We start from the raw sequence: 20,502 nt of genomic DNA, 5'->3' as shown, positions 1-20,502 counted from the left end.
TGCCCATGACCAGAACTTAAATCACATGTCCAAACCAACTCCAAGGGAGGCTACGAAATGTAGTCTAGCTCTACGTTTGAAAGGAAAGGGAAACAAGTCTGGTTGCAGTTAGACAATTGCTCCTTTATCTTACCTGTCAATCTAAAACTCTATGTTCCACTAAGAGAGAATAGATGTTTTCTTTAAGTCCGTGGTACATTTGCCAACATAATTCATGTAGTAACCCATAAAGTCTAAGAGATTTACCTAAGGAGTGATAGTCACATTTTCTAATAAAAATACATTGAATTAGAAATAAACAACAAAAGATGCTTAACTTCCCTTATATTCTTGGAAATTAAGAAACACTCTGGGTATAAAAAAAGAAAAAGAACAAAAGAAAAAGAAAGAGAATGAAAATAAATTACAAATTATATGAAATTGATGGAAACCAAAACCATTGGTGTGTTCTACAGTAACTGTATACCTCTAAGAGCTTTTATTTAAAAAAAACACAAAACCCTGAAAATAAATGAACTGCTATTCAATTTAAGAAATTAGAAAGGCAATAACAGAATAAATCTCCAAATTACTTTATATATCTTTGTCTTTTTTCAACTGCATTTACTATGATTACCTGAAGCCTTTTATGTTGGTTAGGAATTAATTTCCTAGCAAGTGTTTATTCTTCTGTTTGTGCTTCTAAAGCAATTCAGGCAAAATTTTCTTGGTTTTAAAATCATCTTTGTTGAATTATAATAATATGAAAGAAAAGTTCTGAAAATTGAATTGGTGGGGTTAGAAGGGAGATGCACTCGTAAGTTAATATTATTGTGTATACTTGGGAGTTAAAGTATTTTTCCTTCTAGAATCTGATAGAAGAAGGAGGAACATGTTCTTTAAAAGGCACACCAACATCTACAAGGAAAATCTGTCAGTATAACAGTAAGTGAATTTTATCCTTTTAAAAAACCTTACGTTTGAATGGAAATCAGTTAAGTTTTCAGTGCTTTTTTTTTTTAGATTTTTGCTAGCAAGTATATTTCATAGTTAACTTAAAATATATTAGTAATATATCTGACTCTTTAAAATTATTTTTATTTTTTATAAAATATAGTAATGATTACTATATACTATACTATACTATATCAGTATGTGTACAGTTTAACAAATAATAAAACGGATACCTTTGTACTCACTTTGTAGTTTAAGAAATAATGCAGAATTAATACTTTTGAAAATCTTCTCTATTGCGTTACCTATCCTGCCCCCTAGAGGTAGCTATTATGCTGAATTTGTTTTTTGTGATACTACACATAGAATTTTCCATTGCTTGGTTTTGAACTTTCTACAAATTGAGGTAAACTCTGTTTATCTGCAACTTGCTTTGTTTTTGTTCACCCAGTAACATATTTTGAGGTTCATCTATTTTGAAATTTGTGACTCTGGTAATTTGTTTACTGCTATATAGCCTATTATACGAATGTATAATTTATTTATGCATCTCTGGCAATGATTATTTAGGTTGTTTTGAATATTTTGCAATGAAAAACAGTGCTACTTTGGCAATTCTTGACATTTCCCTTGGCACACATATATGAAAAGTTCCTCTAGGATATAGTTCTAGGGGTAGAATTGGCTAGTTTATATGATATGCACATCTTCACCTATTCTAGGTATGCAAAATTGTTTTCCAAAGCAGTTGTGCCAGTTTAAACTTCCACTTGCAAGAGTTAAGAGTCATAGTTGTTAACTTATTCTCCCGCTGGGTCAGCTTTTTGTCATTGTTGGCATTCTGGTATCTCATTATTTTAATTTGTATTTTCCTGATTATTAAATAGGTTGACTGGCCAACTATGTTTCATCTGTGAAATGCCTTTCATGTCTACTGCCCATGTTTCTTTTAGGAATTTTGACTCTTCTTGAGGGATGTGTCTTGTATATACTGTATCTGTATGTGTGTATCCTATGTATGTTTTATGTATCTTAGATACTACCGTGTTTCCCCGAAAATAAGACCTAACCGGAAAAGAAGCCCTAGCATGTTTTTCAGGATGCCATTCCCTGAACATAAGTCCTAATGCATCTTTTGGAGCAAAAATTAATATAAGACCTGGTCTTATTTTCGGGAAACACGATAATTGCTTGTAGGCTGTGTGTAGCAAATACTTCATATTTGAGCGGTCTTTTTATTCTATACTGAATTTTTATGGACAGATGTTTCCGGCACTTTTCAGATATTCTATTTCCCTAATTTTCATATGCTAATACCATACCAGTATTTTTATTATGATTACTTTATAGTATGTTTAATTTCTAAAAGAGTTACACCCCCCCTTTGTACTTTTTAAAAAGAGTTTTACTGGCTCATTTTGATTATTTTTCAATATGAACTTTAATATCAACTTTTCTGTCTCCAAAGACATGTTTTAATTTTTATTAGTAAAATGATAAATGTATATATTAACTTAGTGAAAATTGTCATTCCAATTATGTTGAGTAGTCCTACCAAGAACAAGGTATGTCTTTCTATTAATTCAGTCCAATTTTGTATCTTTAATAGTGGTTGGAAACATCTGTAAGCACTTTAAAGTTTTTCTCAAGTGTATTGTGCACCTGTCTTGTTATGAGTTAGCTGTAGGCACTTTTCTTTGTTTTTGTTGCTACTTCACTGTGAATACATGTTTCTGCTTTAAGTAAGATTCTGGATTTTGGATATAGGCACATGTGTGTGGATTATTTTATGGAGAGTTTTTTTAGGAGATAAAATTTAATAATCATTTCTATTTATGCCAAGAAGCAGTCTTTCCCAAATTTTGCTATCTTTTTATTTTCAGTCTTTATTGTGTTTCTTGAAAAACATAGAGATTATTTTTTCTTCTCAACTTGATATTCTTAAAATCTTGATAAGAAAAATCTAAAGTGGAAAATTCTTTAAAATGAAACTGTGCCCTTACACTTCCTTCCACCACCTCTATTCCATATACTATTTTCATCTTGTCTCTCTGGAAAATGTTTATTTATCTTTCAAAACATCCTCTTTGTACTGTGCCTTCTTTGTAACTCTTCACCAAACCTTTCCTTCGAGCTCATCATACCTAACTCTCATTTTACTTTTGTATCTTTTATGACTTTTATCGTTTCACCTAATTTTGGGACTCATTATTTTTTTAAATGTTTTTCTCCGCTACAAGATTCTGAACTCTTTGGGCATTATGGCCATGTATCCCTACTAATGATTACAGTGTCTTAGGTAATTACTCAGTAAGCGTTGACTGGCATTTACACTTTGGTTTGCACTGTTTCTTACACTGATATGTCCTCATTCAACAGACCTTTGTCTTCCCTACTGATGACTGGGTTTACTGTACCTGTGGATTGAATGAACCCTATTTGTGGGGGAATGCCGTTAGATTATGTTCTTAGTAAAGTTCTACCATTAACTTTGCTGCACTTTGCTTTCTACTCTCAGGGAGAACCTGCTCCATGGGGCTATGAATTTCCCTCTAGAGTGATGAACTAAGGGTACTCAAGTTAGTTCATCTAAATTCTGTAGCTGACTGATGGTTAGTTTCTGTTACAGAGAGCTTCAGTTCTGACCCAAGGCCTGAATGGATAGGACTCATTGTTTGTTGCATATAGGAGGGAATATGGCGTGATAGGAGTTTTTGCTCTATGTTCTATTACCTTTTGCTTTTCTTGATAGCAAACCCATTTTCACAAACAAGGAGAGGAGTGATTAAAGCTCCTGTTGATCTATAGTATTTATGCATTGTAGGAAGTCATGACCTACTTTTCAGGCCCATTTTAAAACTTTATATACAATATTAATAGAAGACATTAAGCAGAAAATGAAAGAATATCATACTGGATGCTGTGAATCAAGTTATTTTTCATATAGTTTAGATTGTACAATGAAGCTTCATTTACTAGATTAGCAAATATCTGGTGCCTTGGTACTTAATAAACTTGACTTATTCCTCCTTCCTGCAGGTTATTACTTTAAATTATGTATTCATAAAAATGGTTCATACATTTGGGAAAAAAATCCATCCAATTTTCTTTATTCTCATAGCTTTCCTTATGTTACAGACCCTTATTTTATTTGTAGATACAAATTTTAAGTGTAGAATAAACCCATAATAATCTTGTCAGAAACACAAGCTGCCAAGTATCCAAAATGTTAACTAGTTTTCGCAAACTTTAAAACACTCTGTAGTATATTACCTAACTTAATTTTACCAGAAGATATCTTCTGCTTATGTATACGAGGTCTGACAATTAAGTTTGTGAACTCATGCTAGAAAAAGTGCTACATACCTCATTGCTGAATATCACTATGCTCACCTCCGAAGTACTCCCCTTGGGAAGCTATGCACCGACGCCAGCACCTAGTCCACCCTTCAAAGCAATTTTGGAACTCTTTCTGGGATGGCCATCAGAGCTGTTGTCTATTACCCTTGATGTCTTGAATGTCATCAAAATGTCTTCCTTTCAATATTTCCTTTATCTTTGGGTGATGAAAGAAGTCACTGGGGGCCAGATCAGGTGAGTAGGGAGGATGTTCTAATACAGCTATTTGTTTACTGGCTAAAAACACCCTCACAGACAGTGCCATGTGAGTTAGTGCATTGTCGTGATGTAAGAGCCATGAATTGTTGGTGAAAAGTTCAGGTCATCTAACTTTTTCACACAGCCTTTTCAGTACTTCCAAATAGTAAACTTGGTTAACTGTTTGTCTAGTTGGTACAGATTCATAATGAATAATCCCTCTGATATCAAGTTCACAAACCTAATTGTCAGACCTCGTATATTTTATATAATATAATATCATTCCTCATGAATTAAACCTTCATTTTCAGATCTTTATTCTTCACAGAGCAGTCAGTGTACCAGTTACTCTCCAAGGCCAACAGATAGTTGTTTCAGTTCTAGTTCAGAGATGGTAAGTTATACTTTTCCCCCCTTTTTTTTTTGATTATTACATGCTCTACTAAATTAGAATTGTTTGTTTTGCTCATGGATTACATTCTGAAAAAAACAGCTGAGCCAATAAATAGTGGAAATAAATGTTTTAAAAAAGTGAAAAATATTAAAAGTGTAAGAAGTATAAAATAACATAAAAATTAAAATATAAAGCATCATTCATTCACATTTATAAAGATGAGTGGGTTCATTGTTATTACAAAAGCCACTATTATTAAGATGTGTGTTTATGCATATGTGATAAAGTTGTGTTTCTTTTAAAAGGGTTTTTTAAAAGAACCCACTCACAATAATTGAAAATCTAAAACAACCAAGAATACATAAAGAAAATCTCAAGGTTTATATGAAAAAAATATATAAAATGTTATTGTAGATTGTAATCTGAATAATTGGAGTGACATGTTATTTTCTGAATGGGAATGCTGCAAGTCTCTTAAATCACGTTTAAATGGAATTCTTCATTAATTCTTCCATGTTCATTTCATCTGCCTTTTGTCTCTAGCTAGCTGTGCAAACTGCCCTTTGGTAAAGGAAGGACACCAGTGACCTCCATGTTGCCTAATTCATTAGATGCATTTTAGTTTTTATTTTATAAGAATTCCTAATAATATTGGTAGACATGATTCTTTTCTTTCTTTGAAACGTTTTCTTCTCTCTGCTTTTGTGATCACACGCTATCTTTTTCCTTCATACTTCTCTGAATGCCGCTTTATGCTTTTTTCCACTTCTCTTCCACCTTTCCCCCTAAATATTGTAATATTTAGGGTTTGTTACAGGACTCTTTTCTTAACTTACACTCCAAACTCTGAATGACGTTATATATTCCAATGAGTTTATCTACTATCTCATCAGTAATACTTCTCAATTTTATGACTTTAGCTCAAATCCTTATTTAGATGTCTAATTTCCTGTTTGATATGTCTTGGTTAATTCACAAAAATCTCTTTATTTTCATACCTCACAGTGAATGCCCCCTGATCTTTCCCCCAAATCAGTTTTTCTGATAGTTGTCATATCAGTAGATACCTTTTCTGTCCACTCAGTTGCTCACACCTTAGAACTACCGTGCTTGCTCAAAAATAAGACCTAGCTGGACCATCAGCTCTAATGCGTCTTTTGGAGCAAAAATTAATATAAGACCTTATATTAAAATAAGACTGGGTCTTTATAATATAATATATGATATGATATGATATATGATATGATATGATATATGATACTGGGTCTTATATTAGTTTTTGCTCCAAAAGATGTTTTAGAGCTGATGGTCCGGCTAGGTCTTATTTTGGGGAAAACACAGTAGTAGTTAACTTTGTAATTTCTTTTTGTCTCATCTGCTTTCTTTAACTACATTCATTCCATCATTTTATCCCATCAATTCTACCTCCAGAATAAATTGCATATTATCTACTTCTCTCAGCTTCTGGTGTCGGTACCCTAGTCTAAGGCGTCATCATCTTGTTCTTGAACTAATGTAGTTGTTTCTTAAGAGATTTCTCTACTTCTCCTCTTGCCCACTTTTCCTCCAGTTGGCAATCATCGTGATCTTTAGAAACTTTAAATTGAATTATGTTATTTTTTGTTTTTATTCAATGCATTCCTATTTACTTTGGAATCTAAACTACTTACCGTGGCTGTAGTCCCTGTGTGTTCTAGCCTTGATAACATTTCCAACTTCTAGTATTCTCTCTCCCTCACCACAGTCTACACATACTGACATTTCACTTTCCTTAGCTTATTAGTCTCTCTTCTGCTTCAGGGCATTTATGTGTCCTGTTTCCTCCAACTTACTGTTATTTGTTCTGTAGGTCTTACCTTAAATATGTCTCTTCTACTCATAGCCCCTTCTTGGCTCCTCAATCTAAATTAGGCCCCTCAGTTATGCTCTCAAAGTGCTTCACACTTGTTAGTCATAATGTATTTCTCAATTTGTAATTATATATGCATATGTATGATTATTTGGTTGTCATTTCTACCCATGAGAATGTGTGCTGTAAGAGGGCACCAATCATATCTGTTTCATTCATATTGCAGATGCTAGGTGAATATTTCTTGAATAAAGAAATATATTGAGCTTGTTTCCTCTAACGTGTCCAACCAGTCTCAGTGCTGTTGGAGTTACATTTTTTTATTTCAGTGCCAATCAGCTGAGGCCTATACCTCCTTTAGGTTTTTGATGCTAACTTTGCTTTTTTCGTTTAGCTTCAGTAATCAATACTTTAAGATTTTCATAAATATTTTGGTTAAGTAATTAAAAGATAAGTTTTCCATGAGGTTGAAAAATTCATGCAAACAGATTTAAATCTAGACCTATTAAAAGTTCTTAAAATTTGACTTTTTATATAACAGTTGTGATATTTATTATTTAACTTTTAGCTATTTGATTTCCTGTTAACTGATAGCTCTCCATAAGTTATATCTTTTATGAGACTGGGCCCATTGAAGATATAATATAGATATTTTTTTGCCTTAATAATTGAGTGAAGAGTAGAACAAGTTTTATGTGTTAGTTGTTTCTTCCAAAGTTATTACTTCTACTCCACTCTTTTTAAGTGGTTGAAGAGTGTTGTGCATCATTTCCTCTGTGTGAAAGGGTAAGCGGATGATGTAGCCTATGATTATGCGTACTGATGAGTGACAAAATTCTCCTTCTCATTTTAATTATTGTATTTTTAATACAAGGATTATTATTGTTCTTGCTATTTTAAAAATGCATAACCTTGATTTTTAAAAACTAAAAATCCAGGTTGATTAGCAATTTGACAAAGTCTCTTCTATGTTTTGAAATTTTCTATAATATGAATTTTAAGAATTTATGCTTTGAAGTGATTGAATGATTTTTTAAAAATATTTAAGCATCACTTACAATAAAATTGCTATATTTCTTTTAGCTATCTGAAGATGAAGAGCAAATTGAAGATTCAAGTAGGAGATCCATCAAACCTGAAACAACTAATAATTTGTATTCAGAAAGGATGGCAAAACTTCCACGTGATAGGATTATTAAAGACAATGCCAAAATTCCTCAACAAAATGAGAATTTCCCCCAGTTCTCAATGAAAAACAATACAGATCAGCTTGCACAACCTCAGTGTAATTCAACGCATGTATTACAAAACACAACCAGTAATAACTACATTTTACAGGTTGTAAGATGTGATGCATGGGTACAAACAGAGAATGAACCTGTAATGGAAAAAAAATTAGATGCTGCCATACAGTGTAATATAATTTCAAAATGTAAATGTAGAAGTGATGTGTCTTTTCTTTGTAATGCTGAAAGGTACAGTGAAAATATTAAGGCAGATACCACTGGAGGGCAGGAAATCCTTAAGAACAACTAATATTGTAAAATCTCTGCCTGAGATCTAGGATTTCACTTAATGTTCAGAATTCATCAACATAACAAGGAATGAGAAAGGGTACCTGAACACACGGTGCAGATATTTAGAGGATATATTTGTGGGTTGTTTTAAAATGTTTTAATGTTAATTTATGCATTTCAGTTTACATAGATAGTTTATTTTGTAGCTTTAGGATATCTTCAAGTTTTTAGAAAAAATTATAATTTTACTGTCTATCATTCTTAAGGTCATTATTTGTTATATTATGATATATGGATTCAAAATACATTTAATTGCATCCTTATGCACTTAAAATTTAGTGCAGTCGCATCTTTTAGCAAAAGTGTTCTCTTCCAAGATTTTCAGACAGAAAGTAATACCAAATAATATCAAATGTTTTGTAACCTTATAAGAATTTTCTTAGCTACTATTTTAAATATTATGCTCCATTAAAAAATTCTGGCATAAATTTTTAGATGAAATATATTTTCTGTTTTGTTTGGACAACATTTTTGTGGTGCTTATATTCAAAGGAAATTTTTTTTCTTCAAGATTAAAAAATGTTTCAATACTTTCATAAAAGAACAGTTCGACATTGGAAAAAATGATTTATGTTCACTAATTTTAATATTGATAAGATTCTTTTTATAAATATTACATCAGGATTTCTCATAAAACGTAGGCTTTGTTTCCAACATATGTTTATTTTTTGTGTCAAGATTTTAAATATTTGTATTCTAAAGTTGACATTTGTGTGGCTGTATTACAAATTGCCCAGCAGGGGGCATTCTGATATCTAATTGAACCAAAAATAAAATTGTTAGGAGTTTCTGTGCCTTTAATGAAAAGGATGATTGGATATTGTATTTTTTACATGCACACATAATCACTCAATAGTTTGTGTTGCAGAAGTTATTTGAAGCATAACGATTTAGAAACACCAACAGCTAATGTTTTGAACAGTAGCAATCTCCAGGATTTTAGCTAGTTTGAGGAAGTTATTTTGCTGCCTCAGAGAGAGCACAATGAACTCCTAAATAATTTTCTTAAAATATTGTAATCATTTTATGAAAGAGGAATATAATTATCTGATGCACATTTATAGGTTTTCAAAAGGCCAGATTTTCATCCTGATATTAAATGAAAGGTATTCCATCTTGGATTGATTATCCTGAGCATTATTTTGCAAAATATGAAATATATAGCAATGAAGACTAATATATGGGGAAAAAACAAAACTCTATGGTCATGATATTAGAATAAGGTTGAGCTGTGAATATTGGGTTGGTTTCAAATATCAAATAAACTTTTTTCCCCAAATACTAATCAAAGTCTAGCAATATTGAAAGCACATTCGTATCAAAAGTAGTTACATTTTTCTCAATATCATGATTTGGAAGTGAAATTCAATAAAGTGAAGAAGAATATCAGGGCTGTTTAGTTCATTGATCACACACAGTGAGAGCAGGGTAATGTGCAGTATGGTATGGAATTTAAACTTGCCTAGAAAGAGGACTTTGCTCTTGGCTTTGAGAGGTAATCTCTAAGCCCTTAGAATGTCATGCCTGATAGAAGTTACCTTGTCTGCCTGGGGATCCTGGACCAAGCCAGATAGTAACAGTGTGATTTAGGCTGAGACTTTGAGTCAGGCAGTATATCATCTCAACTTCCCAAGGGGCTAGAAATTGAGGTCACCCACCCATGTGAGCAGTCAGCCATGCAACTATGATGGAACCCTGGTAAAGACTCTGGATCCCAAGGCTCAGGTGAACTTCACCTGGTTGGCAATATTCTTTGTGTTGTCACACATTGATACCAGGAAAGTAACACTATGACTCCAGAAGAGGACAACTGGAAGCTATGCATTTATTATTTTCCTAGACTCTATATTATGTGTTTTTTATCTAGGCTAATTTTAATCTGTATCTTTTCCCTGTAATAAATTGTAGCTTTCAGTGAGTTGTGCGTCCTTTCCAGCAATCACCAAGTCAGAGAGTGCTCTTAGAGTCCCTGCAGTAAGGGTAGTTTTGTGGACCGTTCCCTAACTTTGTAGTTGCTAACTGTTCAGGTGCTTTAAGAGATAAATATATTTAAAATATATTTAAAGGAAAGCAAGTATGATTTACAAAATAAAGACATCTCTTATATCGCAGAATAGATTCTAACATACTTCTCACGTACAATATTGATTTAGGTTTTCTCTTGTTGAAACCATTTAATGAGAAAAAAACTGTTATAAATGTAGCTTTCTTCCCATACTTGCAATTTAAGGTTTATAAAACCAAGTAAATCCTAGCTAAGGTTTATCCAAATGAAACAAAATGGAAAAATTAATGATTCTGCACACATTTGTAATGTAACCTGCCAATCACAGTGACTTCACATAAAATACTGTACACTCAGTAATGGCTGATGTGTATGATACTTATTTGGAGTTGGTGTTGAACTGATTAGTGAAACAGTGCATTATTTTGGTCAGCATCAACTACTCTAGGAAGTTGCCATCTGAAATAATATGAGCCTATCTTTAGGGATAGTCTCATGTAATTTACTTTTATAGCACTTATCATAATTGTAATTTATTTGTGTAATTTCTTGGTTAATGTTTATTTTCCCCATGACACCGTAGATAGCAGTGTAGCAAGTGCTGTCAGTGCTCTGCTTATAATTCCTTGGCACTTTCCTTTTCAATACAGGCCAACCTGATTTCTAACTGCCAGTACCTGTGACTCATTTCCTTAGTGGTTTCTCCTGGCTACAGACACCTGCTCTGCCTGTGTGCTGGCAGGCAGGACATACCAAGGAATTCATGCTGTTCAGAGCAGTCTTTAAAAACAATGTCTGGTGGGTGTTGGTGAATACATATGCCAGATCCCTTGTCTCTTAGGCAGGATAACTCCCTCAGAAGTGTGTTCTACAACACTGCCTCCTCCAAGTGTGGTCCACTGACCCATAACTTTAGCATCGCTGTTTCCTGGGAGTTGGTTAGAAATGAAAATTCTTAGAATTGACCCTAAAACTATTGGATCAGAACGGGAGTGGAGCCCAGAAATCTGTGCTTAAATAGGAGCTTTTCTTCCAGAATTCCTCAGAAGGATTAAGCCTCAGTTGCATACAATGGTAACTTGCTTGATAAGAAACCCTTTATAAGCTTCCTTCTTTCCCTAGTCGATAGCAGCGTTTCTTGCGATCACACCTAAAACAACCTACATGCACTTGAATCATTGCCTTATGGTTTTCTCCCGGGGGAAATCCATATTGACAGGTTAGGGACCATAATAAATGGATGAATGAATGGTCTTTATAAGATAGAACTCAAATCTAACATTGCTGATTTTTCTAGTGCTCTAGTTCCAGTTTTCCATTTCTGCTACATGCTGAAAACTCAAGTGTGTCCTGCAGCATGTTAGAAAAAAGTGAAGGATTAGTAAAATGAAATATACATCAGAATAAATGATCCAGAATGGAGGAGAGAAAAAGAAAATATGAGAGTGAGTTAAACAATAAGGGTGATAGAATGAGAAGCTCCAACGTGTGTTGAATTGAAGTATCAACAGTAGATGAGAGAGAGAATGGGATGGAGGCATAATTTGAAGACATAATGGCTGAGAATTTTCCAGAATTGATCAATCATACTAATCCACAAATTCAAGAAGGTCAAAACTTTCCAAATATGATAAATAATATGAAATCCATGTTTAGACACAGCATAATAAAATGGCAGAGCCTCAAAGACAAAGAGAAGATCTTAAAAGCAGCTGGAGAAAGACTACCTTCCCAGAAGGGCAGCTACACTATTAGATGACTTTTTAGTAGCAATAATGGAGGTAAAAAGACAGTGTAATAATTCTTTCCAATCTTGATAGAAAACACTGTCACGCTAGAATTGTTTTTCCAGCCCTACACCTCTAGCACTGTTTGGATGCACCAAACTAGCCAATAATAGCATTAAGGAACAATTTCTACAGGGTTTGGTGCTTTATACTTAAGTTTTTTGTATATAGCTAATGTTTTCTCTCTGTGGGAAAAGTTTCTGATTTTTTTCACTGTTTGGTCTTTAACCCATTGCCATGTAGGGTGTCATGCGAGGTCTCAGCTCCAGCTACCCATGCAAGATCTCAGGATATGGTGAGGCCAAAAAGGAAGATCCACAGAGCCATAGATAGGGGAGTCATACCACTATATTCTCGTTGGTGGCTGGGTTGGATACACAAGAAACAGGAGCCACACGATCCACAACCTGCTGTCTGCCTCTCTGTCAACCAACCTCACTTGCTAACTGCAATCTGTGCTTGCTAGCTATATCAGTGGCCAACGGCTAACTGGTTACAGCTGATGGCGAACTAGTCATAGCTGATGGCCACCTACTACCCGAGCCAGCACTTTTCCACGTGAGGCCGAGAGCCTGGAAACTACTCTCTGGGACTCTGTCCCCCGACTCCACCCCTAGGGTCTCGCCTCATAATCTACGTGACAAGCATCTTCCGCAAGGGATCCTGTGTCAGGAACCCAGCTCATGAGAAAAAGTTTAAGCCCAGTTCAAATAATGTCCCAGGGGGTGTCCCTCGATGTCTACCTACTTTCTGGGCACGGCCAGGGTTCTCACATATTCTCCACAGTGGCTGGTCAAGACACAGGAAGCAAACATCCGCCAGTTCCACTACATGGTGGTACGTTCCCAAGCAAACAGTCAAGCGGTCCATCAAATCAAGGATGGAAGGCACTTCCCCATAGTCCACAGTCATTCACCAGGGCTGTGCGTTGATCTCATAGTGTGTGCCCCCTTTGCAGGGCGAGGGCTCCAAATCCTCCCCAAGCTGGAGGTGAGGGACGACCTTGACCTCACCCGCATCCTCCACGGAGGACTCAGCAAGCATCTCCCCCTGGGAACACAAGTCCCGCATCTGGGCTGCCCCAGCAAGCACTTCCCAGCCCACACGGCTGCAACGACCTTGGTTTTCTCCAGTCTATGCTGGTTGGAGAACCGCCTACCTCCTCCCACCCCTCCACGGGGCTCCAGCTCCTGAGAACCATGGCTACCCGGCACCACACACTGTATGGGGGCCACATGTCCTCCTGCCCAGAGTCAGACACCATTCCTACCTGTCTGGAATCCTGACGCGCCAGGTGTCCAATTTGGTGGAGGTCTCGGTGTAAAATGTCCACAACTCTAGGAGCCCACGGCGGCAGCAGACCACCAAAAGGAAGGTGACGCTTGCTGTGGCCAATAGGGCGGCATGCCATCCGGAGGCTTGAGAAGACCACCAATTCACTGAGGGGTCATGTTTCTCTCAGGCAGATTGTGTTTTCTGCTCCTGGCGCTGCTCTTCACAGGCTTCCTGAGACTGAGTATTCATACATATAAACTGCTCCATTAGCTTTGACTTTCGGCCAACACCACACCCTGCTCACTGTGCTATGTGTCATGCAGGGTGTCATGCGGGGTCTCAGCTCCTGCTCCCCGCATAAGAACGCAGGATATGGTGAGGCCAAAAGGGAACACCCACGGAGCCATAGATAGGGGAGTCATACCACTATATCCTCACTGGTGGCTGGGTTGGAGACACAGGAAGCAAGAGCCACAAGATCCGCAACCTGCCATCTGCTTCTCTGTCAACCAACCCCTTGCTAACTGCAATCCGAGCTTGCTAGTGCAGCCACGGCAGTTGTATCAGTGGCCAGTGGCTAACTGGTTACAGCTGATGGCCAACTAGCCACAGCTGATGGCCATCTACTACTCGAGGCAGCACCTTTCCACATGAGGCCGAGAGCCTGGAAACTGCTCTCTGGGACTCTGTCCCCACACCCATATGCTCAATAATTTTTCCATTGCTTCTGTTTCTTTAGGCCTTTGTATTGACTTTGCAGCACCTGAGAATGTTCCAGCCCTAGGAATTCCTTTTATTTTTCATTGTTGGTCAGCAGTGTATATTCCTTTATGCCTGTTGCTGAAGAGATATCACATGTTCTCTCATTTATTTCAAAATGCTTCACAAATGTGAAAGGATAGCAAGACAGAACCTTAAAAAATAATACACACAATGAATCGAAATAACTGCTAGGTTTTTAAATGTACGTGTTTTGTGTATTTCTAAGTGGCTCAGTTCAGATGAGTGCAGTGTTGTGTATTCACCAAATGTTTCTTGTGGATGCAATTGCACATCAGTCAAGGTGAAATTCACGTTATGCTCAAGTTGTTCCTAATATATCATGGGGGAACACATTTGCCCTCTCAAAACAATTGTTATAGCCTAAGTGACTATTTCACTCAGACTATAGTGTCTTTTCATTTGCTTACTAGTTAGTGTCTTTTGAAGGGCAAATGTTTTAAATTTTGATGAAGTCTAATTTATCTTTTTGAAAATTAATGATTGTGGTCACAAAAATTCTCTTCTGTATTTCCTTCTAGAAGTTTTGTATTTAGGTCTGATTCATTTCCAGCTATAAAAACAATTGTAAGTTCATATATATATATATATATATATATATATATATATATATATATATATCCACATGCACCAGCAGCATTTGTTGAAAAGATGGTTCTTTACCCCATTGAATTAACTTTGCACTTTTGTCAAAAATCAATTGGCTGTGATGTAGAGGTTTGATATACTCCAACCAACTGAGCCATCTGGGAGCTCAGCGGCAGCTCAGCTCAAGGTGCCGTGTTCAATCTTAGTTGCAGGGGGCAGAGCCCACCATCCCTTGCGGGACTCGAGGAATTGAACTGGCAACCTTGTGGTTGAGAGCCCACTGGCCCATATGGGAATTGAACCGGCAGCCCTCGGAGTTAGGAGCATGGAGCTCTAACCGCCTGAGCCACAGGGCCGGCCAACACATTGTTTTAATGTAGCTTTATAGCAAGTTTTGAAATCAGATAGTTTGCTACCTATTTTTCAACAAGTGTTTTGGCTTTGTATTCATTTTTGTATACATTTTGGCCTCAGCTTATCAATTCCTACAAAAAAAAATTCTAGTTGGATTTTGGCAGACATTGTATTGAATCTATGTAGTAATTCGGGGAGAATTGACATCTTAATAATACTGAGTTTTACAATCAATGAGTATGTTACATCTCTCCATGTGCTTAGGTTTTCTTTAATTCTTATATGAATTTTTTGCCTACACTGCAGCTTTATGAGCAAAATATTGTTGATTTAAGCCATTAAGTTTGGGGGGGTTTGTTTCCCAATAGTAGATAATTGGGACACATTTTGGTATCTGGAAATGAGGTGCTTCCATAACAAAAACTTGAAACATGGCTTTGGGAATGAGTGGCAGGTTGAAACTGGAAGAACCTTGAAAAGATTATTAGTGAAAGTCTAACAGCCCTTGAGGAACCCATAATGGGAACCTTATGGTCCTTAAGGTGGCTTGTCAGTGAGGGCTGAAAGGCAATTGCAGACAATATTGTTATAAGTTGGAAGAATGGGGACATTTATTATGCAGTGGCAGGAGGCTAAGCAACACTATCACCTGTAGTAATGTGGAATATAGATCTAAGGAGAAAATAGAACTAGAAAATTACCTTAGGAGATTTCAAGGGGGAGTGTTGAAAGTACTACCTGACTTCCAGCTGCTTGTAGTAATATGCAAGATGAGAATGTTCAGTAAAAGAAATAACTGTATAACAGAGGGATCTAAAATAAAACCGTTTCTTATTCTGTTTTCTTCAGATGGCAGATGATGCTAAAATTATGAAAAGACTTTTGGACAAAGATGAATTCCAGGACACTCAGGAAAATTGGGAATAGAGTGTCAGAAGTATTACTATACAATTCTGTGCAGAGACCTCAGAGAGCTGAGGAGGTATCTCAAACAGATAGCGATCTCTAAGTATCTTACAGGGCAGGCGTTGCTCAACAATAGGGCTTTTAAGAATATCAAGGGTGTTTTCCTATAGTAGCCTTACAGGAAGCCAAAGATAGAGAAGGACTCATCTTGATGAATTTTGTGTGTGTAGCTTTTGTCTAATGGGGTAAACCCCAGTACAATTCATAAGAGACCCACATGGTTTTACGAAGTGTGTACTTGCAGAAACACTGCCTGCTTGGACTAAAAGGGACAGAGTGCAACATGAAGAGGCCTTTGGACTTCTGAAGTACTATTGGCAGGACGTAGGCTGATAAACTGTTTAGCTGCAAACTTCAGCAATTTTTTTTTTTTTTAATGGAAAGGGATGACTAAGGAGGTAGAACCATGAGCCCAGAGGCTAGAGCCAAGACCTATAGAGATGCTGTGCTGTATTCCCAGGCAGTGGGTCTGAGTCCAGGAATTGTCAGCATGTGCGTGGCTGGACTTCAGAATTGTTATGAACTAGCGACTCCTGTTTGCCTCTCTTCACCCCCACTTTCAGTGGAAAAATCTATAATAATTTTCTTATGCCTCTTCCACCATTCTATGTTCGTTTTCAGAGGATATATGTGAATATATATATATATATATATATATATATATATATATATATATATATATATAATCTTGTCTCTTTAGTCCACCAGGTCTTCATACAGAGGAGATATACTTGAGGAACTGTACTTGATAAATAGCACCTGAAGAGTGTCATACACATTTAGATGAGATTCTGGACTTTGAACCTATGCCTGGTGCCATAATAGGTGAGACTTGTACAGAGGTGGGGTTGTCTTGGGGAATGAGTAGTGTATTTTGCATACAAAAGGAATATGAATAAGGTCGTTTTGCTTACATTACAGAATCTATGGACGTTAAATGAGGACTTAGTGTATAAACTATCTGGCATAGAGTAAGTGTGAGTTGTTATCCTATAAAGAAAATGCAGAAATAGTGTAACTTATTTATAATTATGCAAATTCCACCCCAACCTTGCTATCCTACTATTTAATGATTTTTCTTATTAGATTACACCCTTGTATCATGACTCTTAAGAAACCAAATGTGCTTCTGTGAATATACATGAATTCATATACTGTAGAGAATTTGCTGTTTGATTAAAACAGCTTTGCTATACAGAGGTTCATTTACAAAGTAGGCTTATTGATATTGGCCTGGTGCCATGGTGTCATTTTCACCATTTTTTTCCGGCCCAGGAAGAACTTGCAGTGCTCCTTTGTGGGCCACATGAGCACTTGGGATGCATGCATCCATTTATCCTTCAAACATTTTTTGAGCACAAACTATATGCTAGGCACTGTATGAAGTACTGGAGTTACTGCTTTCATGCAGTGTGTGTTCCAATGGTAGAAACAGACAAGAAATAAAAATAATTTTCAAATAGTGGTAAATACTAGGAAGAAAACAAGGTTACATAATAAGGTATTGGGGAGGAAGGGCTGAATTAAGTTGTATAGTCAAGGCAGACTCTCCGAGGAGGTGATTCTGAGCTGAGACCTGAATGATAAGAAGGAAGTAGGAAGCCAAAGAACAGGGCCACAAGTACCGAAGGCAGAGGGGACACCTCATGCAAAGCCCCTGAGGGGGAAATGACTCAGCTTTATGAATCCCTAAGTAACTTGCATATAAACCTACTCAATCAGTTTATTAATCACTGGATGAGTTCACCTTTTGAAAGAACATAATGCAGATTTCCTTTTTAAAGTGATGATTTAAAAATTCTAATGCAGTGACTCCCATGCTATCATGTACTTAAGAATCACCTGGACAGTTTGTTAAAATATAATTTCCTGATCTAAAAAAGCGGAACTGGTCAAAACAGAATAGAATGGTGGTTCCCAGAGACTGGCGTTGGGGGAATTTGGAAAGATGCTCAAGGATACAGAATTGGAGCTAGTAAACAAATAAGTGCTGGAGATCTAAGGCAAGGAGTAGGGACAACACACAATATTGGACTATAAACTTCAAAATTGCTGAGGGACTAGATCTTTATTGTTCCCACCACAAAAAAGAAATGATACTTATGTGACGTAGTAGAGGTGTTCCTTAACACTATAGTGGCACTCATGTTGTGACATATAAATGTATCAAGTCAATATATTGTGTACCTTAAACTTATACAATGTTATATGTCACTTATATTAAAAAAAAAAAAAAAAGTTTTCTGGGCTGTATCTCCAGAGATTCTGATTCAGTAGGTCAGGTGAGGCCCACAGATTTGCATTTGTAATAAACTCACAGGTGGTGCCAGTGTTACTAGTCTGAGGCCCACACATTGAGAACCACTGCTTTGACAAACCTGTTTTGTGAGTTTAGTATCCATTTTCTAAATGTAAAGCTTGTCAATATTTTCTTTTACATAAAAAATTAACTGCATGCTCATCATCTGAAATCAATTTTTGTAAGTGAAAAGTGCATGAAATATCACAGGTGAAGAGTACCATCTGTTTCGTATTGAATGCATAGCATCTGTAGTATTATGAGTTTAATTTCAATATAGCCATTTAGTAAAGGGTTAATGTCAGTTTTCATTTGGAGAGCATTTCAAAAATTATTTTTTAAATGCTGAAAGGAATTTAAATGATGGGTGACAGAGATTTTTCTGAAATTATTTTTGTTTCTTGAGTTTCTATTTTGTTTCACATAAATAGAAATTATACATTAAATGTTGTTAATCTGGAGAATATGAGAATGGCCCATCAATTGTGCCATTCAGGAAGATGTTTGTGGAAAAGAACTGGAGAAAGGAAGAGGGCCATCAGGCTAGGTTAGCCAGGTCAGCTCAAACCGTTCTGGTCAGCAGGAAGCCTGCCTGCTGCAGTCACACAGCCTGTATGACATACGTCAAAGAAGCCCATGTGCTTCTGTTCTCAGTACTTGTTCCCGGGAAGGGAATTTATAAGCACGTAGCTTGTGTTTTGGGCATCATGACCTTAGCAGCATCAGGGAGATAGCATATGGATGATGACAGCATATGGATGATGATACTAAGAACAGCCCAAATCACCCAGCACTTACTTGAGGTCATTTTGCTCGGAGTGCTTTATGCGAGCAACAGATGTAACCTCCACAATACATATGAGGTAGATAGCAACAACATCTCCATTTTATAGACAAGAAAGTGAGGCAAAGAGTAATTCAGTATAATTTAAGTTACCAAGCAGTTAGTGGCAAAGGTGGGATTCAAACATAGACCATTTGTCTTCAGCCTGATCCCTTAAGCAATGTACTATGTACTGCTTGATATCTGGAAAAGAAACCCCAAATCAAAGGTTTTCAGGATTTGTGTCTATAGTCCCAGTTAAAATGAGGTATCTTGATTGTTTTTTTTGTGTACTCTAAGCTACAGTACAGGAATTCTACCATATCTATTTTGTAATCTTTCTGCCTGAGTCTGACAAGAAACCATTTCAAATGAGGACCGAAAGGAAGACTGCTGGAGTAGTCACTGCAGAGAGAAGTTTTGGATCACGTCGTAGTGTGTGATCTTGGGCAAGTCACCATAATGTCCTCAACTTGTTTTAGTACTCATAAAGGGATGACAGTGTTTGCCCCACAGACTGGACAATTAACAGGATTTTCTGACCATGGATAGAGACATGTACTGCACTATTCATGTTGTCCAGGTAAGTGGACACTTTATGTACAATTTGTGGGATTCTCAAGGGTCATTTTGACTGTAGGATTCTTGCCTTACTGGTTATACCAGAATCCTTGGTGAAGATGCAACTTCATTGTAAGCCTTTGAATGACAGTGGATCTGTGTTCAGAGGATCTCCGTGGGTTATTTCTACAGTTGGGCTCACGATGGCACACGCTAACTATGGAGATAAATCTGGTGGCTGCCCAGATCAAACAATAATATGATGGTTACTAATAGAAGCTACAATTAGGACAGAACGGCAGTGGAGAGCAACAAAGTTCCAAAAGAACTGTCAACTGGTTATCCAGCAGGTATTTTTGTTCTCTAACAAAGCAATAACGAAAAATAATTTTTGTCAACTCAACATAACGGTTGATTTCAACATCTGGGTCTGACAACAACCAGAAATACTTCAAGAGTTCCTTAGTACTTCATTTCAGTTTTATATTTATTATTTAGAATAATTCCTTGAAACAATTTTTAGGTATTATAAAATATTTTTAAAAGATACTTGAGTTTACCCATGATCAAAACAGGTAAAATATCATTAAATTGAGTAGGATTGCATAAATATATAGAAGTGAGTAATCTTTGCAGATGCTTTTGCTATGTAATGTAGAGCCTAAAATCTAAGGAAGAGAATTAGAGAAAATATAAAAGTGCAAGGGAGATAAA

The 20,502-nt window shown here is 36.4% G+C and overlaps 1 protein-coding gene across 1 annotated transcript in view; it reads left to right on the top strand.

Annotated features, from left to right (window-relative positions):
• The window catches only part of REDIC1 (regulator of DNA class I crossover intermediates 1), a 37,747-nt gene extending 28,912 nt beyond the window's left edge, over window positions 1-8,835 (top strand). The window contains exons 10-12 of the mRNA XM_019736364.2: window positions 849-924; window positions 4,842-4,924; window positions 7,857-8,835. Coding sequence (XP_019591923.2) covers window positions 849-924; window positions 4,842-4,924; window positions 7,857-8,309 — 612 coding nt within the window. The 3' untranslated portion in view covers window positions 8,310-8,835. The remainder of the gene's footprint in view (window positions 1-848; window positions 925-4,841; window positions 4,925-7,856) is intronic.
• The last annotated feature ends 11,667 nt before the right edge of the window (window positions 8,836-20,502 follow it).

The sequence above is a fragment of the Rhinolophus sinicus genome, linkage group LG02, assembly GCF_036562045.2.
Source record: "Rhinolophus sinicus isolate RSC01 linkage group LG02, ASM3656204v1, whole genome shotgun sequence".
In the NCBI taxonomy this organism is placed as follows: Eukaryota; Metazoa; Chordata; class Mammalia; order Chiroptera; family Rhinolophidae; genus Rhinolophus; species Rhinolophus sinicus.
Note: the sequence above shows the minus strand (reverse complement) of the source record. Positions and strands in the feature narration are given on the sequence as shown.